Here is a 27,580-nt window from a genome sequence, read left to right on the forward strand (position 1 = left end):
TGTCAATGGTCGCCTATATCTAATATAATATTTTCCAAGAGAGTGACCTCTTGGGGTTTGATTTCAGTGGGTTTTTACCTGGTTAAATACATTTAAAAACCTGAGGTATATAAAAAATGTATGAAACTGTTCAGCTTTCATGTGTAACATTACACCCAACTAGCATGTTCAGATGTTTGCCACAAAGTGTGTCTTTGCATTGCCTCTTAGCATTGGTGTAAATAACACAAATATAATGAATGAGTTTTGTTATTTATTTTGTTTTGTTAATTTACATTTGTATTAATAATAGTCAAGCAGGGGGCCCCACGGTTGTAGTGGTTAGCACTCTTGCCTTTGCAGCAAGAAGACCCAGGTTCCTGGGTTCGAGCCCCGTTTGGAACAACTTCAGAACAAGGCCCTTTCTGCAAGGAGTTTGCATGTTCTCCCCGTGTGTGGGTTTGCTCCGGCTTCCCCCATGGTCACTCTAAATTGAGTATGAGAGTTTGTCTCTATGTGTGGCACAGCGCCCCCCCGCGATAAAGTGATAAAGCAGCTTCAGCTTAGGGCCCGATAAAGGCTTGGACCGGCACTGAGGTGTGGAGTATGGCCATCTCAGCAATTCAGACACAATTCTGTTATATCAGTACAAGATTTTGCATGGGCATGAGCGAACATGAATCACAGTTGTTGTCATAAAACTGTATTTCTTGTCTTCAAACTGAGTTTACTTAAAAATATGCACAGTTCAGATCGGACAAGTGCAAATGGAAGGTTTTGTGTTCAATTCCTGGATCTGTGTGAAAGGGCAAAACACAGTAGTGTAACACAGCTCATCAAGACTAGAAAAGCTCCATATAAATACAGACCATTACCAACTCTGATTTTATTTGGTAGTAACAAAGATTATATATATATATAATATAAATATATATATAATTTTGAGGAAATGTAGTGGAGTAAATGTAAATAAAGTAAAGTATGTGAATTTTGTGCTTAAAGTACAGTCACAAAGTATGTGTTCTTTGTTACATAACACTTGTTTTGGAGTTCATTCCACTGCAGGGGCTCCTCGTCTGCTTTAGTGGCGTTAATGAACCACAGGGGGGCGCTGCATCACAGAGATGAAATAATGATGAAGTGAGTAACCACGGCTGAGCTCACTGTAACTAGAGAATGTGTCTGCGGAAACTAAGAAGCTCGCTTTCCTGTTGATTTTGATGCATTCCTGCAACTCTTTTTTTTTTAAGAGATGAATCATATTCAAAAAAGCTTCTCTCCTGTGCAGCGCTCATGTTTTGATAAAACAGCCAAACTAAAATATAGCATATATAGATATAGACTTCCATCATAGCAGGACAGACTCTGGAATCTGTACAAGCAATGCACCTTTATACTGTAGAGCTGTTTCAAACTGTAAAATCCTGTGCTGCTGTCTGATCACAATAGTCCGGAGTGATGATATTTATTGACCATATTTGGTCTCAGGGAAGTGGCACGCCCTGACGCAATCCTGCTGCTGTGACTTTAAATGGCTTCAGGAAACAAGGGCTCCCACTCACGTCATGGGTTTTCCTCTGACTGTACCTCAGCAACAGGATGTGCTGAATATGGGCATCCGTCTTCCACCTCCTCCACCCCTCTTTTTTCTTTTCTTTTTTTTTGCTCCTGCAAAAGGAAGTAAGACAGTGGGGGGATGGGTGAGACTGGAAGAGAGGCTGCTTCACATAGCTGGGGACTGGGGTTCTGCATTCCTGGCAGAAGAGGCTGGACATAAATATCTGTGCCTGGACACATTGTTCCTGCTCGTGTCTGACACAATCACATTTTAGAAATAGACATTTATTTACTTGGTTTAAGTGACACCAGACAGATTAAACTTGACTTTTGTACACCTGGTTTATCAATAAAGACACACCAATCATCTACTAAACAGCTGCAAATGGGTTTTGCAAACTCTAATTTGATTTAGTTAGACTGCAGTTTGATCAGAATGGTTGCTGGTGCCAGACCAGTGGCTCCGAGTATTTATATAAACTGCGGATCTCATGGGATTTTCCCACGCATGACCATCTCTCTTTACTGTGAGTAAATATGCAGTGTGTGGCAGTTTGGGTGAAAACACTCTGATGATTATTGTCTGATATTTTTTTGCAGAATATCTAAATGTATATGTTGACACATCATTTCGATTAATTGTTCAGCGGTAGTATACAGTGGCAGTGACAGTGCAGGGGTGTGCAGATAGCATGTATCCTGTAATTGATATTTCCTCAAATGCGTGCATGTGAACGGTTTCTCTTTCTAAGTTTGCCCTTTTCCGTCCAAAGAAAAGTGGAAATCGTGTTCATTTTTTAAACATTTTTGATAATGCATTCGTCTGTATTGCCCAGCCCTAAAAGTTATTCACTTCAGTTTTAATGTAATGGCTGTGCCATTGGCTTTTTCAGGGTCTCTGCAGGTTTCAACAAGTCAAATTTAAGACCACAATCAATACAATTTAAGACCCATTTCAAATATATACTGGCAAAAAAGTACAAAAGACATGAAGAAAAATTGGAGCAACATATCGTTGAATTTGCAATTCGGCTTAGCTGTGGGCTTTCATTAAAGGTGCCATATGTAAGAATGTGGCCAACAACGGTTACTACATTCAAATTCAAAATACAGAGGTCTTTTAGGTTTCGTTTTCTGATGTAACTGCCACATGCTGAAGCATGATTTCAAAACATAAACATGATTTGCAGTCTGCAAAATATTTTTTTTAATGCAAATATTTTGGCTGAACTGTTGTTGCTGGTGAGTTTGTTATATGAACATTATTCCTGAGTCCCTGTGACAAATTAGGAGGATTTTATGGCCAGTTGCTTTAGATTTATTACATGATGCACCTTTAAACCCCACAGATACCCTGTTTCTGACATAAGATAAACAGCCACAGTTGTGTTGACCAGTTGTTACAGAAACAGCGGGTGTAAGGCCAGTGGGCGGGGCTGCGGTATGACGCAGGATGAATGACGTCAGCGAGGTGATAAGTACGTGTCGGCGGGCCACGCAGTTCGTATTGAGTCTGCGTGTGAGGTGAAGGCACGTCCCTGAGGAGAGAGAGAGAGAACCGCCGAAGTCACAAATAACCGACTGTTTACCCGCGGACTCCCTTTTAAAAACAAGCAGGAACATGGAGGTCAGCGCCGAGGCCAAGAGGATCATGGTGGTGGCTCTGGGGAAACTGTACAGCTCCCGCAGTCAGCGAGGAGGTCTGCGCCTACACCGCAGTCTACTGCTCACCCTGGTGATGAAATCCGCCCGGGATATTTACCATGAGGCCCAGACGACGACGACAGAAACTGTTGCACCCGAATGTAAACAACAACAACAACAACAAGAGAATGAGTTGACCACAGAGACCAGTCATGTGGAGCCCCAGGGTCACGGAAAGCCCCACACTTTACCCCGAAAGGACGAGGTAGTCGTGGGTCCCTCCACAAAGAGAAACAAGGAGAACCAGTGTCCCAGTCGTCGTTCTCAACCGTCCAGGAAGAGACGAGGCAAAGCGGCCGCTGAACCGGACTTCTTGCCGTGTAAGAAAGCTAAACTGGAGCAGGGAAACTGCCACCAGCAGCTTCTCGTCACTCCAGTGTTGGTGGACTACGTGAACTGCGGCGGCGGACTGGGAGCACGTCCCTCCCCCATGTCTCTACACAGAGCGGTAGCAGCGTGTTGTTGAAACTCGGAAAAAAAAAACAATAAGAAGCGTAGCAACAAAACTACGGGGTAATAAACTTTGAGACACGGCCCGTGGAGCCTGACCCTCGAGGCAACTGGAGGAACCAAGCGCCCCCGGGGGAGGACACGGAGTCCGGAAGAGTCCCAGCCGTTGCTTTTCAAAGGACGGATGGCGGAAGTGGACGCGAGAAAGCGCCAGTGACTTTAGGCCTGGAAAAAAAGTGCTGCAGCTGTGGACGGAGGGACTGAGCGAGCTGAGCCGAGCCGGACCGTGCTGCACTACAGAGCACTACACCCACCTGAACCAGGCTTTAATGGACAAATCAGTGTTCTAAACTGTGAATGTTTGTTTGTGCGAGTGTGTAAATCCTGACTGAAGATGGAAGATATGTGCTGAATTCAAGTGTAAACGTACAAAGACAATAACTACCTCAGTATTTATTAAACCTTTTTGTACTTCAGTAAATATTTGAGTCTGTGTTGTTTTTAAAATCAAGTCATGGGTATTTATCAGGTCTTTTTCAGCTTCACCCTTCTTTACGAGTTATACATGTCTTGAACGGAAGTTATGATCAGTGAGAATCCTTAACTTTATTCCACTTCAAAGACAAATAACAATATAATCTATACTTGATATCCATGATTTACATTAATTCATAATTATGAAGACATTTAAGAATCAATGTCAACTGGAAGTATGACCGGTCAGAATCGTGAATTGTGGTCATCTCTTTGGATATGGATTGCCGATATTAAAACACACAATTGATGGTAAAACAATACACACATACTATAACACATTTTGTGACACTATTGTGTCAGTAAGAATGGGAAGAAGAACATTTCAGACACCCACGGTGTCTTTTCAGATAGAAATATTTGACGCATGGATATCAGTAATACATGTCAGGAATAGCTATTAAATGCTATTTATTATGGGTTTTATAAGGATAATGAGGCTTGCATGTGAGCTGACATTTAAAGAAAAATCATGATATGATTGTGCGGAATCTGGAGGGCAGAAAAATCACACTCGACAGTGGGATACAGCGGGGGTGAGAGTGACTGGAGCTCGGCCCGGGTGTGAAGTTTGCTTCCTTCCCCCCATACTGATTTGCACAACAAAAGCAGGGACACTTCAGCTTTTTATTCTCAGGACAATTGAGGTCTGGCTTTTCTCACGATGGGGGTCTGAATTGTTTGGTGGCAGCAGGGCCGTACGGGTCAGACCTGCAGCTGGAGTGCAGGAGTTGAAGAAAATAATTGACTTCTGCAGGAGAGAGTAAACGTATACATTTAAGTGATACTAAACTACTTTATTTATTTATTTTAAGTTTTAAACAGCTGTAATATGATTTCCAGCTATTCTGCACTGCACAGCCACTTATTATAAAGGTTTATTTTCTGAAACTCCATATAAAAATTAATTTATTGCTTAATAATTCTTAAATAGATTTGCACTCAAATTTTCCGTTATGTATTCCTCCACTGTGACCCAGAACAGATAGAGCAATACAGTGAAGCGGTGTAGTGACAGTCTCTGTGTGTGTGTTTGTGTTGGGGGAAGGGAGCGGACCTAGGAAACAGAGCAAGGAATGTTGGGGGAGGAAGTGCCCATGTGAGGCCCTCCGGCTGAAACCAGATCACCTAGCCTGTCCTAGCCTGTGTACACAGAGCTGAGAGGAGTGCCTGGAACTGTCTGGACATGCCTGTGAAAATACACACACATCATCACACACCTGCAATACGCTGACACGCGCATGTCCTCTGCAGGAGAATTTAAAAAAAAACACACTATTTAAAGACAACTGCGACCTAATTCACCAGCGTACTGTATATCAGCACGAGTGCAAACTGGAGCACAACATTCCTCGCTATTTTTTTTTACTAGGGCTGAACCATTTTGAATAAATATCTACTTGCGATTATTTTTGATTCGTGAAACACATTTTAAATGATTTACTGTGTGATATTTGTGCAGATCTGTGAGAAACAAAGACGTTCCCCGCAGTTTGAAGAATATAATGATGTATTGATCAAGAAAATTATTAATCTAAAATGATATTTTGACACATATTGCGCCCCCTGCAGCAGGCTGTATTGCGATTTCGATTAAAATTCGATTAAATGGTTCAGCCCTAATTTTTACTGTGTCATTTAGAATAGGAAAACACTTCAGACAGACCCGTGCGTGTTATTTCATAACAATTAAGACATCAACAGTGGGGTAGTGATAGTTTTGTACAACTAATGGATCAGAAATGGGCGAAAAAAGAGTTTTATTTATAAATGTATTTTATATTTCTTCTTTTCGAGGGATTATTGGCATCATAAAAAAAAGTCAGTTTAAAAAAAATAAAATAATGTACACGCATTTAGTTTGTCTATTTTTTGTTGTAAAAGCAAAGTCACCTTGAACTCTGTTTAGCCACCTTTATAAAGAACTACTGCCAACCAGACAAGAAGAGATTTCCAATTAAATAAACTTACCCGACGAGATGAATTGGACGAGCCCCCAAATCATGTTACGGCCCTGGCTTAGGGAAACCATGGGTAACGTGTGCGATTCCTCCACCTCATCTTTTAAAAGAAATCCAACATAAAACATCCAACGTTTGTTCAAAAGTGCAGCTCAGAGAGGATCGATGCCAAAATAACAAACCAAAGAATCTAGTTACCTCAGAATTAACTCAACACTGTACCCAAAATACACACACTACAGCAATCTTCTACTAAAGTTCACCAACACAGGTTTCGTTTGAAAAGGTGAGGAGGAAACCAGAGTGCAGGTTAGGGAGACTTTTTTCTAGTCCTGGCTTCTTCTCTTCAACCACTCATGGTGAACCAATCTTCTTCCAATTAGCAACTCACAGTGACACCTGGTTGCTGTGATCCAACCTGAGAGATTGAGATTGGCAGACTATAGACACACCCACACAATCTTACTCAACATTGTTTTGGCCCAAACCTGTGGTTCCACCAGGAACACTGACAAATAACTGGAGAAAAGACTCCTACAGTAGTCTGATAGGTTTGATTCTTGAGTCAGTTCTTTTATATTCTGTTAAAGGCACTTTGTGTCTTAAATTACACGTTTATCTTATTTCAAAGAGAAACAAACAATTAAAATGTTTGATTTCATGCACTTTGAGTTGCACGTGAGAGTTTATTTTAATTTAAAATCGTTAGATAGTACACACTTCGAGTTGTTCAAAGGACCAAAATCATTTTATTGCTTGTTCTTTCATGATATTTTTAATGCACTTTTTGATGCAGAAAGTGTCCAGGCCCAGCTCGATTTCTTGGTTGTGGCCCAAGTTCTGAGTTTGTAATGGAATAGTCCTGCTCTATAGAGCTACAGCTCAAATATGCAGCGATCCATAGCCTCTATTTCTGAATTACTCCAATATGGGGATCCATAAAAGCATCTCCCGCTTCAACAGGACAGGACAGTCAGGTTCTCGTGAACGTCAGATACAAAACGTATGAATGTGAAGTGTCCAATCTGATCTGTAATGAATCAGATTTAAATAGGAACGCAATGTAGCTGGGAATCTGAATGTAGCGCCTGAGCGTTGGTAGAAACACAGACCATTTTTTTAAAACACTTTTGAAAAAAAACTCTTCCCCGACTTTTATATGAGTGGGTCCCAAAGTACCTTTTTCTTTGCCGGGATACTGTATATGTGTTTGAAACGAATCACAACATCATTTTTACGTGTGTGTGATTAGATACATCTTGAAAATAGTTATTATCCCTTATCCCCCGCATCCCTTCCACCTGTGGCCCCTCACTTAGTATCAAAACTCAATAGTTTGTCCGTTGTGGGCTCCTGTAGAAATATGGTGGTCCAAATTGGTAGCATCCATCAGGGGTAACGAAATTATAAATTCACGCAATCAGGTGATTGTACATTTCTAAACATCTACAATTTAGTAGCAAAATCTGCTTTCTTTGCTTTGCTACGGAGCTAAAACCCTTCTCTGAAGCGGGATTTATTTATTAATGTATGCATGTAGGAAAAGTACAGAAAGGAAAGGAGATCGTCTTTATTGTCATTATACAACTAAAATTGCACCACGAGGGACCAAGCTGACCGAGCTGATGGTGGGATAACACCGGAGAGCCCAGAGGAAACAGGTCCCAGACACCTTCTTGGTGTGAGGCAACGTTCCTAACCGTGCCGTAACCCTCACAGGAACACACACACACACACACACTTAAAATAAACACTGGAGCAATTACTGAAGATAAGAAACGAGGCAAAAACAGTGTGCATTCTCTCTGGATTTTATTCTTTAGGAAGAGTTCTGTTTGGAATTACAAAATGCACTGGTAGAAATAGCAGTGAAACAGGTTCAGAGTGCGACAGAAAAGAGTGTGTGAGAGTTAGAGAGAGAGAGAGAGAGAGAGTTAGAGAGAGAGAGAGAAAGAGAGAAAGAGGTCAAAGGTTCCATAGGCAGTTATAATGAGTACATCATCAGATGTGGCTCGCTCCTGCATCCTCTGACCCCGACAAACAAAAGGAAAAGGGAGGATACACCATTTTCTGAACTGCACTTTCTTTTCTTTGTATATATATCTTTTTTCATTTTTTTTTCATTAAAAACAGTTCTTTCTTTTTTTTTTTTACTGGTGTCCCGAACATGGTTGTGTTGTGCCTCAAACCCATGTAACAGAAGGGGAAAAAAAACGAGACTCTCACCAAAGTCTCTTTTGTGTTTTTATTCTTTAGATTTTTTTTTTTTTTTTTTTTTTTTTTACTTTTAAACCCTTTTTGTTCTCAAAAATAGAAGGAAAAAAAAGGAAACGTTGCTTTTTAAAAACATCTATCTATTTATATCTTTTTATTCCTCTGAATTCATTTAATCTGCTTTTTCTTTTATGTCTTGAAGATGACTGTTAACCCACGGTGTGGCATGCACATAGCACATGCATTTCTGAAACTAGATATTTTTTATTATTATTTTTTTTTTTTCAACGTTTTGTACTTAAAAAAACTTTTCTTTTTTCTTTTTTTTTTTCAGTAGCGGCTTTACATTGCTTTTGAAGACTCTGTGTGGTTAATCAGCGTGTTAGTGGATTTCACTGCAGCATAGACACAGATGGATGTGGATGGATGAATGTTTGGGGGTTAGTGAAACACACATTCGCGCACGCGCACACACACACACACACACGCACAAACACAGAGTCGAAGATTGTAACAATGATTTTGATTCAAACGTTTATAAATTTCTAAAAATTTTCTGAAGACATGGAACACAAAGAAAAGACACACACGCGCACACACACGTTTGCACAGCATTCACAGTGAGGACACTCAGACATAGACGCTCCCCCCGTGCCCCACCCCTTACCCTAACCTTAACCTTAACCATCACAACGTTAACCCTAACACTAAACCCAATTCTAACCCCAACCCTAGAACCAGGTCTTAACCCTGAAAAAGCCCTTTTTAGGGGGTGACAGAATGTGAGGACCAGCCAAAGTATCCCCACTTTCCCCCCCAAAAAATGTCCTCACTTCATTAGGTTTATATAAGTTTGGTCCTCACAAAGATACTCACACACACACACACGCGCACGCACACACACACCACAACCAGGAGCTACATACCTAGTGTGCTTTCTGATTTTTAAGTGTAGTGATGTGAAAAACACTGGTCTGTGACATTCCACTGAGGTTGGAAAGACACTAATAGGCAGTTTTTTTTTTCTTTTTTCCCCCCGTTTTTTTTCTCTTTTCTGTTTTTTGGTGCGTTTTAGGCCTCCAGGTAAAACATTGGTCAAATTGTTCAAATAATAATAACGCTAATAATACTAATACTAATAATAATAACATTGGGGCTGACAGTGGTGTGTGTTAGTAATAGTAAGTGTTAGTTTGAGGCACACTGAGAAACACACAGTTGGAAATAAAGATAATACACGAGTGATACACGCACAACATATCCCCCCCCCCCTCCCCCCCAGGATCATAACAAGGCCTGCAAATCTTTTTTTCCAACCCATCACTGCACTGTGCATCTCAGTCACCTGCCTTTATGCATGGTGTACACAGATGAGTCATGTGTGAACAGCTCTGACTCAGAAATAAAGAGGGAAATACATAAAAAAAAAAGAAAAGCAGAGTTTTGTTTTGTCTGTCCCATACTGCCACCTAATGGTCGCATGCGGCTGTGGTGGGAACGTCACTATAGCGGCTGTGGGCTATAATATATAGGCTCATCTCTAACATACTCCTCAATAATGAAGTGGTTGCATTTACCATTCGTTTCTTTTCTTCAAAATCCGACATACATTCACGTTCTGCCCTCCCAAAAAACAAACACAATGCATCGGTGGTTTGGAAAACAATGATTTGCTGAACACAAACAAATAAACATGGAAACTATGCCTCGTTATCACAATCGTCGTGATCGTTACAAGTTATTTTATAATCTGTTTGTATCCGTTTTTTCCGATGGTCAGTGACAAAGAAAACAACGCTGAAGAGTTTCTCTCCTTTCTCCACCTTTCTATTCGTCTCTTTCTCTCTAATGTTGTTTTTTTTTCTTTCTATTTTATCCCCAAAAACCCTGGAAGACGTGAGAGATGTTACTAATTTGTCACACTGGCTCACCAACTCTGATACCACATCACGTTTTTTTGTTTTTGTTGTTTTTTTCCAGCTTTACCCTGCTTTCCAGTATATCGTTGTAGAGTTTACCACCTTAGTTTTACAAAAAAGTTACTTCCACAAAAATATGTGCAATTACTGCTGTATCAGTGGCAAGCATTTTGGCACAGAACATACAGACAAGCGAGCAAAAAGTATCATTTGTTCTGCCTATAGATGCATATAGTTTCCATCCAATCGCCCCATATGCTTCTGTCACTTGATATGAAAGTATAGAGAGGAATGTCGTACAGATGAGACAGAGAGAGAGAAAGAGAGAGAAACAGAAAGGCTTTTTTCTTTTTCTTCTTTTTTTTTTTTTAAATTTAAAAACAAAGAGAAACCCAACAGAGCACAACAGAAAGGACTGAGGAAACCCCCGCCCACCCACCGCCCGCCCCACATACAGTAGATTTTCATTGTTGCTATTAATATATATATATTTTGTACCATTCATGCAGTATTCCACAGGGTGTACAACTCTGCAAGTCTAAAAAACGAAGCGTGTGTGGGGTGCAACAGAAGATTCAAGCTTCAATGTTTTGAAGAAGTAGAAGAGGAGGAGGAGGAGGAGGAGGAGGAGGAGGAGGAGGAGGAGGAAGAAGAAGCAGCTGCAGGAATTAGAAGAAATACTGCAGAAAAAAAGTTGTTGGTTTTTGTTTTTTTGTTTCTGACCACCACAACATTTTTTTTTCTTCTCTTATTGGTCATTGGTTAAATGGATTCTGGGAGGAGAGTGTTCTCCAAGGACAGGGGGTGAACATCCCTAAAACACCCGGTCCCGTCTACTAGATTTTGACTGAAGGACTCGTCAACCCCCCGGCGCAGCAATCCCCAACTCTCCCACCCACTCGGCCTTCTCACCTCATACAGGTGGAAGGCTCATTGTCAGTTTTGTTCTTACTTAAAAACACAGATGATAAAACTCATCAATATTCGACTGGTGGCTGAGAGGGTTGGATTTGATTCTTTTTTTCTTTTTTTTTGCAGCTAACTGAACTGACGTTAGCTTTGAGGAAAAAAAAAACAACAACAAAACTTTGTTCTCGTCTCTGACTGTAAAGTGTCTTTTGTCGAGTCGCAACTCTTGACATCTTGTAAGTGGCTGTAGCTCATTGCCAGAGGCATAATTTAAGACACACAGAGACAAGTGTTCATCACCCCCCCTCCCCCCTTTCTGCTTGCATCCTTAAAAGACTACTTTGAGGTCGTTCTTATTTGGCATCAAGAGATGAATGCAACAACAACACAAGCAGAACATGGAGGTGGTTTGTGACCTCCGCTCTCTGACACCACGTTTCTCCAGATCCTGCCTCAGCATTCTTGTTCCATCCCTTCATCTTGACACCTATCTCCTTATCTAGGCCCCACCATCCCCGGGACAAGCCAAGCAGTGGAGGAAAAATTGAATAGAGAATAATGTAAAAGTCATGGTGTCCCATGGCAGTCTGTGCTCTGGCTGAGAGCTTTCCATTACCATCTTTCGGAACATCTATTAGTTCGCTTTTTTTTTTTTTTACTCCTTATGTCCCTCCCCCATACCTAGAGGCTAGCACCAGTCATCATCCTCCGTCTCGCTGTAGGGTTCATGCAGGCCCTTGCGGGGGCCCCTGGGATGCCCAGCTGGAGGGGGGACCTTGTGAGGCCCAGTATGTGGGGGTCCATGTAGATGCGTCGAAGGTGATGAGGAGCGGTAGCCGTTGGGAAGGCGACGCTGGGCAGCTGGTTGCACCTGGCCCTGTATGGGCCCAGTGAGGGCAGTGGTGGGAGGAGGGGCATGGTGGGCAGTCCTAGGAGAGGTGCGACTGGGCTGTGGGTGTGGTGCGGGATGAGGGGGGTGGTTGTTTACAGGGTGTGTCTGCGGTGGTGGGAGGGCCTGGGGGTTATGTGGCTGTTGGGGCGGCGGCAGTGGGTGGTTTATCAGTGCGTGCGGATGAGGGTTGCCACCCTGTATGGCGCTCTGCTCATAGGCAGGTGGTTCATGGTGGGGATCGTACTCCTGATAGTCCTGGTTGTGGAAGCAGCCGTCCCCTTCTACGGAGCCCCCTCCACCACCTGTGTCTCCCCAACGAGGTGGGGGGTGATGACCCTGGCGGACATTGCCGTGGTGGGCCGGAGGTGGAGCGGAATGGGGAGGGCCCTGGCCTTGGGGAGGCTCAGGAGAAAAGCGGCGAGGGGCTTGGGGTCTGCTCTGTGGCCCCCCAGGTGGTGTGGGTATGGCCTTACGGACCACTGGGGAGTAAGTTACATGGGGCCTGGGTGTTGCAGGTGTCTGAGGCAGCTGTCGACGCCCTCGACGTGGCGTACTGGTCCCCGAGGTCGAGGGGACAGGACTTCCGCTGACCGAACTACTGCCCTACACAAAAAGTGAAATAAAGCAAATAAAAAGAACGAACCACGAATTCAATGATGGAACGTGTTGAGTAGAAGAGAGGATGGGAAAGAGAGAGTGAACAAACGGAAGAGGAAAGAAAAAGAGAGAAAGCAGGAGATTCCAGCAAGAAAAGACAACAATAAGCACAGCGACGATAAGAATAAAAGCACCAGTCATGACATAAGTGGAGGAGAGAGAGAGAGAGAGGTAGAAATGAAAGGCATCAAAGTGTAACAGAGCAGATGTGGATAAAAGAGATGAGATTTCAAACAGCACCATACATAGAGAAGCAACATGTCACGCAGAGGAAAGAAAACAAAAAAAATGACAGGAGGAAAAAAAGGGTAAAGGGTTGATTTCTAGAGCAACAAATGTGGACTATAGGGTCAATATGGTCACTAAACAAACAGGAAATGCGTTTGCATTTAAAGCAGCACTATGTAATGTTTAGTAAGCAACAGTGCCCCCTGCAGCCACAAGTGATTGTTACATCTGTGGAGTCCTTGCACAGACGTGTCAAACCTATACCAAGCTTTACCTCAGGGACTACTGTGAGTCATTTGCTTTGATGCATTGATTTATTCTACACATTAAAATTAATAAAACAAACTCTGTGCATCACTGGAATGTAAACGTGTTAAAATCATACCTTAGCACTTAGTACTTTCCTATTTTAATGAACAGTTGAGGGTGTTGTAAAAGTAAAGGTAATGGGCGGAGCAATTAAAAAACATTGAGGCAGGGCAGATATAGGGACAACAATCACGTGTGCAAATATACATTTTTATGTATATTTGTCTGGTTGTTGGACCATTGGAACAGTGACTTGGGAACACTTTAGGGAACACATATTCACTATTAACTAGGTTACTAACATGCATATACTAGCCCAGTATTAGTAACTATTAAGCACGTATTAACACCTTAGACTACATAACCTCATTCTACCTCTATTATGATTTTTCCAACATAAGGTGTTAATACGTGCTTAATATTTACTAATAAAGGGCTACTATGCTACTTATATGCATGTTAGTAAGCACTGAGTTAATGGTGAACATACTCACACCAATAACCCCACAATAATGTGTGTGTTATGTGCATGTGGTCAAACATACAGTATATATACATGTATATGAACATATAAGGTTCACACGGCGCTATCTTTATCATCTTCTTGAACACAACTCTTGACCTCTAACCTGAGGGCGGCAACAAATAGTTAAGCAATAATGACTTTGCAGTCATTGTTGGCGCTTTATTGGCATTTTTAACGACCGTCAAACTAGAGGCTGCTGTGTTCCATTTCCGTAGACGGTAAAGACGCCGCATGCACATGAGTAACCCGGAATCCCACCTGTCTGTGCGTCATGCACTCGCGACCCTCGCTGGGCGACCGTGACCAGCGCCGGTCCCTTTCTCTCTCCCTCTCTCGGTCGTGCTCTCGGTCGTGCTCTCGGTCGTGCTCGCGGTCGTGATCTCGGTCGTGCTCGCGGTCGTGCTCTCTGTCGCGGGAGTGCTTGTGCCCGTACTCGCCCCCTCGCTCTGCTACGTAGCGCTCCTTGTCCACGGAGCCGTGGTGGTGGTGATGATGATGGTGATGTTTGCGGTCTTTGGACCGGCCGCGATCTCGGTCACGATCCCTTTCTTTGGACGTGAGGTCGCCCGACTGAGTGGTTGTGCTCAGGTCTGTGCCCAGGCCTGATGGGGGGGAGTTTGTAGGAGACGACATCGAATTAGTGGCATTATATTATAGAAAAATATTTAAAAAATGTGTGGTGTGACATTTTTATTCTGGGAAACACATGTTTCTACCTCTTTCACTTTCTCTCCCCTGTCCCCCATTTTTCCTTTCACCTCAACCGGTCGAGGCAGATGGCCGCACATATTCGAGTCTTTGCTAACTGTGTGAACTGTTGGGTTTCTCTTCTCTATTATTGTAAAGGTTTATGTCTTACTATGTACAGTGCCCTGAGATATTCTATGCTGGGATTTGGCACTACACAAATACAATTTAACTGAATTGAATACTTGGCCTGGTTTGTTCATTCAGGCTGCTGTGGAAACGTGGTGGTGTAAGATGGGGAGTTTTGTAAAAGGCTACTGAAAACAAACATTTGTTTTCATTTTATTCTAAAGCAATTATAGAAACATACATAATATGGGTAGTATATTCTGCTAACTGTGACGCTCCTGTGAAGGAGCTGTGAAGCAAATTCAGCATTTCGTATCTTCACACATATGTTCTAAAATAGTGGCTGAGAGATGTGTAGAGTAAAGATAATTAAAACAGAAAATCATTTTTTAAGGCGTGTCTAAAAAATATGGCTTCATGACACACAGGAGCCATAGTGAGCATAACTCCACCCCAAAGACAGTGTTGATATAAAAACTCTTTTAAAACACTTTTTTCTAATCACTCAGAGTTGGTAAGATGGTTACTAACACATTTTCCTGTCGGCTGACAAAGTCTGAAGTGATATCACTTTACATGGAAAAGTATCTTTTAAACTATAAACTGGACCTTTACATTTTTCAATCCTTCTTACAGCAGAGATTATTACAACTTGAACTGTGGCCCTATTACGTTATATGGTTGTTTATGTCGTCTTTTCCTACCCGTGTCAGCCTCCGTGTAACGACAGAGGGAGCGCTCAGACGCGCGATGGCTTCGGTCTTTTCGCCGGTGTCCATGTCTGGACGTTCTGCCCTCCTCCGGTATGAGGCGGTCCATGTGGTGGTCGTTCGCTCCTCCTCTGTCTCTGTGGCCACGCCCAGACCTGCTGTGGCCCAGCGACGACGCCGAGCGCTTCATGGGACTGTTGTCGCTGATGGTCTAAGAGCAAAAGAGGAAGAGCAAAAAAAAAAAAAAAAAAAAGGGACAGAAGAAGAGAAGAGAAAGGAAGACAAGACGTGTTGACTTTTGATTGTCAGGTATGTGTCTTCAGTGAGCTGTGTGATAATGTATGTGTGAATTTTAACACCCCACCCCCCCACACTCCATTCTCAAACCACTGCTGTTTCAAAGGACACTGTGTACAGATTAAAAGACAGGGGTCGGCAAAAATCAAAAAAGTATTTGTTCTTTTTTTTTTTTTTTTTTTTACATTTTTGCATTTTACTAGATACATAACCTAAACTGAAACACACTAATAGCTAATTGCATATTCACTTCAACCTAAAAACACACCCACACTGATTTGCAGTTATCAGCAAACTGTGTAATAGTTACGTAAATTCATAAACGTCTTCAAAATACGTGGTTTCACTGGCTTGGCTTATTGAGTAAACTCATGAATCGAGAACTTTAAGTCCTTATTTGAGGGCCTTATATTCAATTAGTAGTAGAATAGTAGTAGTTAGTAGCTACAGCTGGACTGAGACTGCGATCAGGCATCTCTCCACTGCACCTGTAAATCTGTGCTAATGTACACCGCAAAGAAAATCACAGGAACTGCCGACCCCTTAGTCAAAGAATTAAAAGCGTATAAGACAAAAAGAAAACAGGAAAATAAAAGAGACGATGGCAAATGTCCATGCCGTCCATGCTTCTGTATGCTGTGTTGTGTAAAAGAAAAGAGTCAGGGTGTCAGGGTCAGTACGACTTGCAGCAAACACTGCTCTATCTTTGACCTAAAAAAAAGCCCCCAATCATGGCACATTCCAGGCTGAACCATTCCTCCTGTTTTCCTCTCAGCGTGCTTTTCCTCCAGCCATGCAGGTTCATAGGTGTTGTCCTGAGTCCTCTACCCCGCAACTAGAGCGCCGCACGTCCTTCTGCAGCGCTGAGGCGGGACAGCAGGACAGAGCCTATGGCGCCGTGGGAAACTGAAACTGACCTGGGCGCTGTATGAAAAACTGTATCGGGGCTACTTCAGTGCTAGATCCTTCAGGCAGCTTGACCTGGCAATTTTGTGTTTGTGTATTAGTCACATTCAGTGACGGGTGTCAGGTTGGCAGGTGTGATAGATCTGGCCTAATAGGAGTAGCACTGGGAACATATCAACATTCATGCACGCAGATACACAACCATTCCTCTGTCTGCACAACTCTCTCTCCCTCTCGCTCTGTTTCTCTCTCTCTCTCTCTCTCACAGACACTTGCATGCATGCAGGGAGGCAGGTGCACATGGAGACATGGACATAGACGGGGAAACATTGACAACATCGTCATAGATGAGCACGCAGGCATGAAGACAACGAAGCAACAGTAGCGGGTGAGACACAGAGAGAGAGGGAGAGAGAGAGAGAGAGAGAGGGGGGGAAAAAGACTATAGTTGATAAGAGGGCACATGCAGAATGCAGGCCAGTTACAAACCCACTATGTTATAAGTGCATGACAGACATGGCTTACAAAACTGAGATGGGTTTGGGAGCTGGGCTTACATTGCATTTGTTCATGCTGAAAAATATTATCCTGATGATAGAGGAAAAAAACAGCTAAAAAACAGGAAAAGCTATATGTGTACAGAGCATGTGAGGAGAGAAACAGAGAAAGAGAGAGATGAGACCGGGAAGACAGTGTACATACACTGAGGTTACTGCCACGTTGTTTCCCTCTCCTTCGCTGCTGTATGAGCACAGAGAAGACACACACACACACACACGCAGGGCCACAAATACACGGGAGGTGTGGTCACACATGAAGCATACGTCGAGAACCAGGAAGGGAAGGTGGAGAGGAAAATAAGTAAGGGAAACAAGGATGGATTGGTACACAAGGACAAAGAAAAGGGGGGTACAAAGGAATACAAGTAAAAAAAAACAAAAAACACAAAGAGTGTTAGTTGGAGGTTTAACCCAAAAAAGAGATGAGGTGTGACAGTGGAAAGAGGACAACAGAAAGAGAAGGAGGGACAGAGAAAGAGAGTCTAATTAGACACTGAAGCAGCAGTGAAGGTGGAAGAGAAACACTTACCACAGACACTGCAAGGTGGTTTTGGGGGGGGCGTCAAAAACACTGTTTTACAGACAAGGTCACCATGAAATTGCTCAATCAACAGCACCACGGTCACAACAGCAAATGACAACAACGGCAATCAGCAAGAGACGCACACACACACACACACACACACACACACAAAAAACAAAAAAAAACAGGTCACGCGCACGACTAGATTGGACTCACACGGACGGGACGACAATTTGAGACGGGAACAGTGTGAGTTTCAGGGCACAGAGAACAGTGAGAGCGCAGAGCAACTACACGCACACAATCACACACGCGCACACGCACGCATGAACGCAATCATGTGAAACGCACGAGCACAATCACACTTGTAGCATGCTGGTTCCAGTCCTGGTTCAAAAAATCTGCCCCTCCCCCAAAAAAGTAATGAATTAAGAGTTTGGTTGAGTCAAAACCTTTGACAGGAAGGAAGAGACAGTTTAGTATAAAACAAACCAGGGTTTTGACAAATAAGGGAACAATGGAAGCGCTTAAAGTGCATGTGTGTGTGTGTGTGTGTGTGTGTGTGTGTGTGTGTGTGAAAGTGTTCTTACATAGATCATTTGTGTGCATATGACGAACACTCATTGGGATATGAAAAAATAGAATGAATGAGTGTGGGTGGTTAAAAAGAAAACAAGAAAATGGGGGTAGTCGTCCATGCAGGTGGGAGAATGAAAGGCAGACAAGAGGAGAACAGGAGAAGAAAAGAAAACAAACTTTGTTTTGCTGTGGTTCTTGTGAATTTAAGTTTGGATGTCAGCATTTCAGCATCTCCATATTTTTTTTGCTTTGAAATAGTGTCATGATGCCTTTGCAGCAAGAAGACCGTAAAAACAAGGGCCTTTCTGCGTGGAGTTTTGCATGTTCTCCCCGTGTGTGCGTGGGTTTTCTCTCCGGTTTCCTCCCGCAGCCCAAAAACATGCAATATGGAGGTTCGGCAAATCGGACACTCCGTAGGTGTGGGAGTAAATGGTTGTTTGTCTCGATGTGTCCCTGTGATGGACTGGCGTTGAAGATGGATGAATAGTGTCGGCCTCAACATGTATCATGTAAACCTGGTGTGAAATATATCTCCGTGTGGCCTTTGTCTCACACCAATAAAATGTTCTCCCCACTGTGCATTCAAATAACCACAGCAACAAGTCTTTCAGCAATGAGTCAGACCTTCATGAATCTGATCATGATCACACAAGGGAAGATGAAGGACACACACAAATGAATGAGGAAAGAGAACGAGAATGGAAAAGTGAGAATGCTGCTCACTTGGTTGTCGCCTGGGAGGCGGGGCATGGAAGCGGCCCTGCCGTGGCCTTCCATTGGTGGAAAGTGCTCAGTATCCGAGTAACCATCCTGCCCCATCTCTCTCATCTCTACCGTCTGCAAACAGAGCAGGAGAGCAGGAGATGGTGTGACTGGCTGCTATGATATAGGGGTGGGGTGGGGGTGGTGGGAAAGGTTGTTATCCAAAGAAAGCAGAGAACGGATGGTGAGTGACTTTTTCCTTCTTTTTCCTTTCTTTGTTGTCTCAGCTTCAAATTGTGGGATGAATGGACAAAAGTGAACCGTCCTACAGACGTCTGCAGGCTTATAAAGATCTTTATGAATCACACGGTGCAACATGGATCTAAAAACCTCGGCTTAAGACATCACGTATGAGGCATGCAGACTGTACCGGTGCTGACACCTAATTCAATTGCAAGCTACAAGGCAAGACATCACCGCTCTCTCATCAGCGGCAATGCAAGCTGGCAACGTGGTTAGCATGCGCCTTTGGTAAACAGCGGAGGAGGATGAATCTGGCAATTGTTATGTTTATGGTTCGGAGGGAAAACTTAAAAGAGGAGGCAGTCAGTGCGGGGTCGTACCTATGTTCCCCGGGTCCTATGTTCCCCGATCGGGGAGCATCTGACCTTTTTTTAAAAGAAGGGCCCTATGTTCCCCACTTTGTGGAAGCCTGGGTGTGGAGCTCCAGGGTAAAGGGTTAGGGGAAGGGTAAGGGGTCCTATGTTCCCCGGGTCCTTTTGGGTGAACAGCGGGGAACATAGAACCCTTTGTAGAGAAAGGGTCCTATGTTCCCCGGTCACATACAAAGCGGGGAACATAGATACGGCCCCGTCAGTGCCACATAGCGGCATTCCGATGTTCTACCTTGTTGGATTTCATGTTGCACTGGACACTGTCACAGTACAACAAGTAGTACCCAGGGTTCGTACACTTTTCTTTTTTTTTTACCTCCGAGTAAGAACGCCCCCTGAAGTGTGTTGTCTTGTGTTTTTAGCTTCTCCGTTAGCTTTTGTGTGTTAGCCAGCGAAACCCACACGCCAGGACTGAGTGATCGTCTCCGTACGCCTTATGTGCATTGATGCAGTTAAATCATATCACACTCGTTGAAACTACACTTTCCTGGCATTTTGTCGTGGAAGAGAGCATCTCAAATGTGAGGACTGGAGGGTCGCAGAAGCACGGCGGTAGCACAGTGATCTGCTTGTTTCCGATTTCAATTTTAATTGCACATTACATCATTTTATTTATGTTTTACGCATCCAAAATATTATCCGTGCAATATTTCCATGACTTTTCCAAAACTTTACAGGAAATTTTGTTTTTTTTATTAACTTTTCAAGGACCTAGAAAATGCATTTTCAATTTCCAAAACTTTTCCAGGTTTTTCCATGACCGTACGAACCCTGAGTACCACCACGTAGGAGCCACGATCAAAGATATCGCCGCTATCGACAAAATGTTATTTCATATTTGCAGAGGTTACCGTCAAAACTTTAATGCAGCAGGCAAATGCTGGCGTGCTCACTGGAAGGTGATGGATTTGAGAGGACGATCATATGCAGCCCCAAAGGATATGTGGGAAAACAACACAACTGATCACATGAGGTGGACCAGTTGTAGCTGCATACCTTAAGAAGTGTAGCTGAATCTGGCAGCGGGGGCTTGTGTATTTTGCACCTCCATTTAAAACGTTATTTGAGATGCAGTACTGACTATATCAGCAGGCTATTTAAAATGACTCTTTAAAGGACAAAAAAAACATGCTCAATCACTTCTCCACCCATTGATCTTGTATCTAATCAATTCATTCTGTGCACCACCATGTTGACTAACATGGAGGAAGTGAAACACAAATGTGTCAGCCCCTCATGGAGGTACAGCATGAAGAGAGAGAGACATGGAGCATTCATAGGACAGCGATAAAACTCTGAATGAAAGGTGCAAATGTGCAGTGAAGGAAAACTTCAATTAGGAGAGAAAATGGCATAAGAAATGGGTTTGAGGTGAGGAGCAGCCAAAGAAAGATCAGCACCGGGTCCCTGAGATAAGACAGACTGATCTAAGTAAAGAGAGACTCTATGAGAACTGAGCCTTTGTTAGAGGCTCTATTACAAAGGTAAAAGTACAACTTAATTAGTAATTTTCATAATTGTTGACCAGGTAACCTGGGTATCCCGATGCATAACACTAAGAAGAAACAAGGAACAAGATCCAAGATGACAGGCATGATGTAATAGCCCAGTGGATTTCTTTATCTGTGCAGCTTTCAAAACGTCTTTGGTTTCAGTTTATTTGGTAGCAATGACATGAGAGTCAAAACAAATGAATATGGAAGTGTTTGGGTGACACTTTATATTAAATTACAATAATAACACGATAATAGTATGGTAATACCATGGGTGACAGGAAAGATAAACTGTTTCATTTCCAAAGTGATGTCAAGATTAAAACTTCCATGAGTTGTGACCCCTTCACATAATTATAAAGTTAGAATTCAGCCTCGTACATGTCTCACAATATTGTCCCTTATTGTTGCGAATCTATTGCCAAAAGCAAGATTGTATTCGCACAATTGTACTTCCCTATTACAAAAATATTACCATACAATGACCATATTGTTACTGTACTATAATGTAAAACGCTACCAGTGTAGGTTGTTGACACAAACCTGATGTATGACGTATAGACAGATGTATGCGATGAAATGTGTGTGCGCGCGCGTGTGTGTGTGTGTGTGTGTGTGTGTGTTTACGTGTTCCTCAGTATGAACGTTCTTCTACCTGAGAGTTGGTCATGCTTCCGAGGCCGTCCTCAGGGTGTCCCTCTGGACTCCAGCTGCCAACTTTCTGAGACATCTCCTGGGCACGGGCAGTCACCCAAGAATGGCTCTCCGGGATCCCCCCCTCCACTGGCCTATGAGACACACACACACACACACACACACATCCCTTTAACTTAAAAAAAACCCAGCACTTCCTGCAAAACCTCAGTCATTACAACGACCTCCAACTTACAGACTGTTAACAGTGTCTGTCATCTCCGGTGGTGGAAGGGCGTTGTTAAGTCCCGGGCCCCCATCCTGAGCAGGGGAAGGCGGCTCCACGCGCTGAAACAGTAATGGCGTTCGATTCTGTTTGAGATAATACGACATGGCCGTCGCCAGCTATCAGGCAAATGAAAATGGAGGGGAAAAGTGGCAGAGCAGGAGCAGAGCATTTTTGAGGCAAGACAACAGCGGGGATGTAAAGGGACGTTAAGGAGCGGGGCTGGTTGAAGAAATAGCGGGGGGTGCATTCTGGGATTTAGAGTCCACGGCTTCAGGTTGGAGGAATGGTCAGTAATCAGTACTCATTCTGAATTACATGTGATAATGGATGTATATAGTGTAATATTAATGGAGTAAGACAATACATTTTAACAGAAAGTGGATTCAAAAGAGGGATTGATTACATCATGGATGATGAACACTGCGGTGGAGGGCCACATATGGCAAGTTAAACACAGAGGTGGAAAGTCATGAATTACATTTACTTGCATTACTGTAATTGAGTAGTTTTTTTTTGTCTGCTTGTACTTTTGAAAACATTTTTTTTACTTAAAGGTGCATTATGTAATAAATCTAAATCAACTGGCCATAAAATCCTCCTAATATGTCACAGAGACTCAGGAATAATGTTCATATAACAAACTGAACTCACCAACAACAACAGTACAGCCAAAATATTTGCGTTAAAAAAAATATTTTGCAGACTGCAAATCATGTTTATGTTTTGAAATCATGTTTTGGCATGTGGCGCCACGTAGCGCCATCTACCAATCATTGCAGTCAGTAGAGTCTCAGCTGCCGAGCAACCACGGGTTGCCAGTTACGTCAGAAAACGAAACCTAAAAGACCTCGGTATTTTGAATTTGAATGTAGTAACCGTTTTTGGCCACATTCTTACATATGGCACCTTTAAGTATGTTTTTTTGGAAGTACTGTCCTTTGCTATGTTTTAAATCACAGTTAAAAAAAAATAATATGTTGGCCCTGAATTTAAAAATAAAATAAAAGATTCACGCACCACTCACGCACTGAGTGAAAAAGTTAAAGCGTTGGTGACCTTTGACCCATTTTGACTGATACCTTGTGTGTTTACATATTTTATATTGCCAGCACTTTCATTTGTAAAGGTTTGCCTTTATTAATTAACAGCACATTTTAAACAAGCTAATTTTTTTTTTTACTTAAACTCGCATACATTTTCAGACCAGTACTTTTACTTGTACTTCAGTAAAACTTTATCAAAATAGTGGTACTTTTACTTGAGCCGAATATTTCAGTACTCTTCCCACCTCTGGTTAAATGAATGAAATGCTCCATTCAGCCATTCATCTTGGAGACATACACTTACCATGTAACTGTGCTGCTAAATAACCACATTTCCTATCTCATTGCAGCCATTCAACTTCTACACATGCAGAAGGATAAACATCCTCTCACATCAGTCTCCTAGCCATTATGTATAAGCCCTTAATACAATGTAATGTAATGCCACTATTACATCCGCATGTTTTTGTTCCTACGACACGCAGAAGCCCCTATTTCCACACAGGTGAAGACATGCGTTGGTGGAGATGAAAAAAATAGAGAACAAATGGGGATGGAGGGGGACATGTGACTATCTTCACATGTGTAATAAAACTGTCCGATGAGTGACTGCGAGAACATGCACGTGTACATGGTAAAAAAAACCACAAACCTGTTCTTTCACACAAACCTGTTCACCAAATACGAAAATGTAACAGGTGATGACCTCTGTCACTGAATCTCCTCTACCAAGGGGGTGAACTAGAGGACGGGGATGCAGTGCTATAATGACGGTAGTCTAACAGTCCTTGGCTAAAGGCATGGGTGACGGGGACGGGCAGTGAATGTTTTGTACAAGCAGTCGCTGCAGGAAAAAGGGTCCAGCTCAGCAAAATGAGGTAAAATAAAGGCTCCCATGACGCCGAGGTAAAGGCACCTTTTGGCGCTGTGACAACATTCCAGCCTACAACTAAATCCTGCAGTCACAAAGCATATAAACATGAACAAAAATAACATTACCTCTATTTTCTTTCTGCACAATGCCACATACTGTCAAACAATAAGTGACAAGGTTTGCCCAGCAGGTGGCAGCAGTGTTGTTAGCGAAGAAACAACATTCATGTAGGAGATGGCAGATTGCAAAAGACTGCTGAATTAATATTCCCCCCCCCCCCCTGTGGGACACTGAATGAAGACATCAGTGTTTTGGCCACCTCTACATGATCATTTTGCCATTAATCATTGTCACTCATAACAAGTAAGCAAAAGCTGCAAATTTAAATACAAATATCAATAATGATATTTGATATCAGTACTTTGACAATTTTGGATATGGGCCATGCTGTTGTGGCGTCCTCATGGACACCAGCACAACAGTTGTCACAGCCCAAACTTGCATGAATGGGGCCTGCAGGCTTGATGCCAGTGCGTCAATCTGCCTTGAAAAAGGCGCAGATGCAGGCTGAATAGAGGTCTTTTTTTTTTCTGGCTGAGACAACAATACCTGCTCGTCACGAAGAGCCTGCGAGCGCTTGATCTTGCTCTGGCGGTAGTACTCCATGATCATCATGGCGGCGTAGATTTTCCCCACTGTCAGGTCTGTCGCTGCTGAGAGAATGACAAGTTACCCTGCAAGATTAGACCCGTTGGTATGGACCCTGAGCGCAAGGGATGGCAGAGAGGTGTGATGTGAAAAAAACACACTCACACACAGATCTCATGCACACATGAACATCAAAGCAAATGGTCTTTTCACAAACAGATTTTTTTTTTTTTATTATATTTTTTAAATAAAAATCACATTTTCCTTTTTTTTCTTTCTTTCTTTTTTTCTTTTCTTTTGTTTAACTTTATAATAACATATGGCGTCACAGGTACAATATTGCATCGAAGCACCTCATCTCCAAAACAGGCAACGCTCAGTAAAGATTACCAAACAATAAATAAGTAATGCATCTTGTTGCTACAGGAATTTGTAAATAACACAAATTTAACCAACAACAAAGTCATTAAACAAGAGAATGATAGCAAAAGGATCTGTGATATCTGATTAGCACGTGCTACTCAATTCCATTTTCTAGCTGTGAGAATATCTGTGCAAGTGTTCTCATAGTTAATATACTGTGTACAGTATTTTTCCTATCACAGGTGTAGCCAGTGACTTTGGTGCACAAAGCTGGAGTGAAAAGACATCTATAGAAAGTTGATCTATAGTAGGACACCCTCTGATCTCAGGCACAGACAAGAACTGGTGGCGCATCTTTTTTTTTTTTTTTTTCTGGTGAGTGTGGAGTAACAGATGGTGTATGTATGTGTTGCATGTTTGTGTGCATAGTTGTGTCGTGCCTAACGTGCCGACTGTGCCTTTACTTTACACTTCTCGTGCCTCTGTTTGTGTTCTGTGTTCGCAATGTGTGCAATGTGTCGTCACGGATAGGAGGCGTGTGGGTGTTGCATGAGTGAAGTGATGTGCCAGCTGATTCAGAGGGTGCAGCAGAGGAAGAGAGAGAAAGAGAGAGAAAGAGAGAGAAAGAGAGAGAGAGTCTGACTGAGAGAAGCGGTCCTCAGGTGGTGTGAAGAGAAACACTGTTGGAGCACAGGGTGGCGCGCGGTGGCTGCGTCCGAGCCGCGTCGCTGCGCCTGCACCCACACTCTGCAACTTACACTTGTGCGGCGTAACCAGCAAATCCAGAGCCTTCTGGGAGAGGTTGGGCCAGATCGCCATCATCTCTTTCCTCAGCTCTGCGTCCATCTGATGCTTGTCAATACCACCTATAGGCATAGTTGACAAACACACACACACGCGCATGCACACACGCAGACACGCCCATGCCCAAGCACACACACACAATTCAGACCCACAGGACATAAACACACACCACAAAGGATATCGCTCAAACACACCAATCAGTCACACCCATTCACATTGACACAGAGAGATATTGGAGAAAACATAGAAACATGAAAACAAAAGAGAGAATACGTTATTACGGCGTCGAAATACAGATCAAGTAATAACTTCAGTGGAAGCTGTAGACATGCTGAGGAATTCCACAGGATACCAAACTTCAGCTTCACACACACACACACATCCTACATGCACATGATCTGGTGTCCTAAGATACAGTCGAAGGGCCTGCGCTGCACTGGAAATAAGTAGATTAGAGGGAAAGCGGGATTCCAAACCTTCCGTACCCTTGGCGATCTTGATGTCGAGGGCGGTGCGGATCAAGGCCATGAGAGTGGAGTTGAAGTGGACCGTGTTGTCGTCTGCCACGGGCAGATCCATACGAAGCAGTCTCTGTGGGAGAGCCAATCACGGGGCGAGGAGTGAGAAAACCGGGACGTAATTCAGACGGCATGTACAGTGAAACCTCCAGGTGACAGAGGGGAGGGGGGAGGGAGGGGAATTGAGGTTTATGGCAGGAAGGGGAGAGGGAGTGAGGAGGAGGAAGAGGAGGGGGGAGGGTTTAGGGTAAAGGCGGTTGAAGGAGCTGTGCTTAGTATCTGCAAATGTGCTCTGATTGCGTCTGTCTGCCTGTAATGACGCACTTTCGCTTCGATAAAGGGCGAGGCTGCGTGTAAGTGAACGCAGCGCTTCAGTGACGTCAAATTCACATGCAGAATTTTGGGTTGTTTTTGACGTGAAAGAACCTGTGAGTATCAAGGTGTAGGATGATAGTGAATATCCAGAATTGTCTCTTATATATTACTTTATTTTATTTAAAAAAAAAAGTGTTATGATGGTGTGTTTTTTTGAAGATCTCACAGGTTGGTTGAATCTGAGAAATCAGGAGAACAGGCTGAGCGGCAGCTACTATGATCCACAACTCCCTCTAGGGGTTTGGAGGTTCACAGTGAAGACAACAGAGACCAGATGGTGAAACCAATGAACCAAAAACAACTCTGATCTAAGGAGGAGGGACACTGTGGTTTTTGCTTATTGGTTTGAAACTCTATTGGTCTTGTTGGTTTACAACAGAGACAGAAGAAACACAGACACACACACACACACCAACTCACAGATGACAGAGTGACGTTTGTGTGTGTTTGATGACAGAAGACGGCGACAACCCAGACGTGCAGCGAATTCATGCTTCCCATCTTATCCCGGTTTGTTTTGTTTGCATCAGCTTTCTCTCTTCTCAAAGAGATCTCCAGTCCCCCCAGTCAATTACCGCCCATCCCGACCTCATGCGGCATGCAATGCGCACACAATATGCCTCACAGGACAAGCAGCTGCGCAGCTGAACACAGAAAGCATCCCCTGTTGACAACATTAAAAATGAGTTTGTGAGTTTGTTTTAACGTGGCTGCTCTTGGCTGGGAAAATTTATAGACGATGAGGCTGAGCTGTAACAATAGAGCACCGAGCTCTATCACTAATTATCCATAGATGTCCGATGTGTGGGGGGGGGGGGGGAAATGGGCACAGACTTAAAGGTTATTAGGTGAGAGAGAGCAGCATTCTGTGGGGGGGAAAAAAAGACAGAAGGAAACTAAAGAAACAAGCATCATGGATGTGTTGTTTTGGTGC

The 27,580-nt window shown here is 43.1% G+C and overlaps 2 protein-coding genes across 2 annotated transcripts in view; one reads left to right on the forward strand and one right to left on the reverse strand.

Moving 5' to 3' along the window:
• The first annotated feature begins 3,072 nt into the window (after positions 1-3,072).
• ier2a (immediate early response 2a) lies at positions 3,073-4,092 on the forward strand. Its single transcript, XM_083897067.1, has one exon. The coding sequence runs from the start codon at positions 3,158-3,160 to the stop codon at positions 3,704-3,706; it is 549 nt and encodes a 182-aa protein (XP_083753193.1). The 5' UTR covers positions 3,073-3,157; the 3' UTR covers positions 3,707-4,092.
• A 7,823-nt stretch (positions 4,093-11,915) lies between these two features.
• The window catches only part of LOC310932930 (voltage-dependent P/Q-type calcium channel subunit alpha-1A-like), a gene marked incomplete at both ends in the record, with an annotated part of 80,795 nt that continues 65,130 nt past the window's right edge, over positions 11,916-27,580 (reverse strand). Inside the window, 10 exons of the mRNA XM_083896336.1 lie at positions 11,916-12,722; positions 14,098-14,441; positions 15,360-15,576; positions 17,271-17,309; positions 18,954-19,067; positions 21,755-21,887; positions 21,989-22,104; positions 24,548-24,651; positions 25,708-25,815; positions 26,230-26,344. Of these exons, the coding sequence (XP_083752462.1) occupies positions 11,916-12,722; positions 14,098-14,441; positions 15,360-15,576; positions 17,271-17,309; positions 18,954-19,067; positions 21,755-21,887; positions 21,989-22,104; positions 24,548-24,651; positions 25,708-25,815; positions 26,230-26,344 (2,097 nt within the window). The remainder of the gene's footprint in view (positions 12,723-14,097; positions 14,442-15,359; positions 15,577-17,270; positions 17,310-18,953; positions 19,068-21,754; positions 21,888-21,988; positions 22,105-24,547; positions 24,652-25,707; positions 25,816-26,229; positions 26,345-27,580) is intronic.

The sequence above is a fragment of the Microchirus variegatus genome, assembly GCF_963457635.1.
Source record: "Microchirus variegatus genome assembly, chromosome: 10".
Taxonomy (NCBI): domain Eukaryota; kingdom Metazoa; phylum Chordata; class Actinopteri; order Pleuronectiformes; family Soleidae; genus Microchirus; species Microchirus variegatus.

Coding starts and splice junctions, on each gene's coding strand:
- ier2a (XM_083897067.1), top strand. CDS start 3,158: ATGGAGGTCAGCGCCGAGGCCAAGAGGATCATGGTGGTGGCTCTGGGG.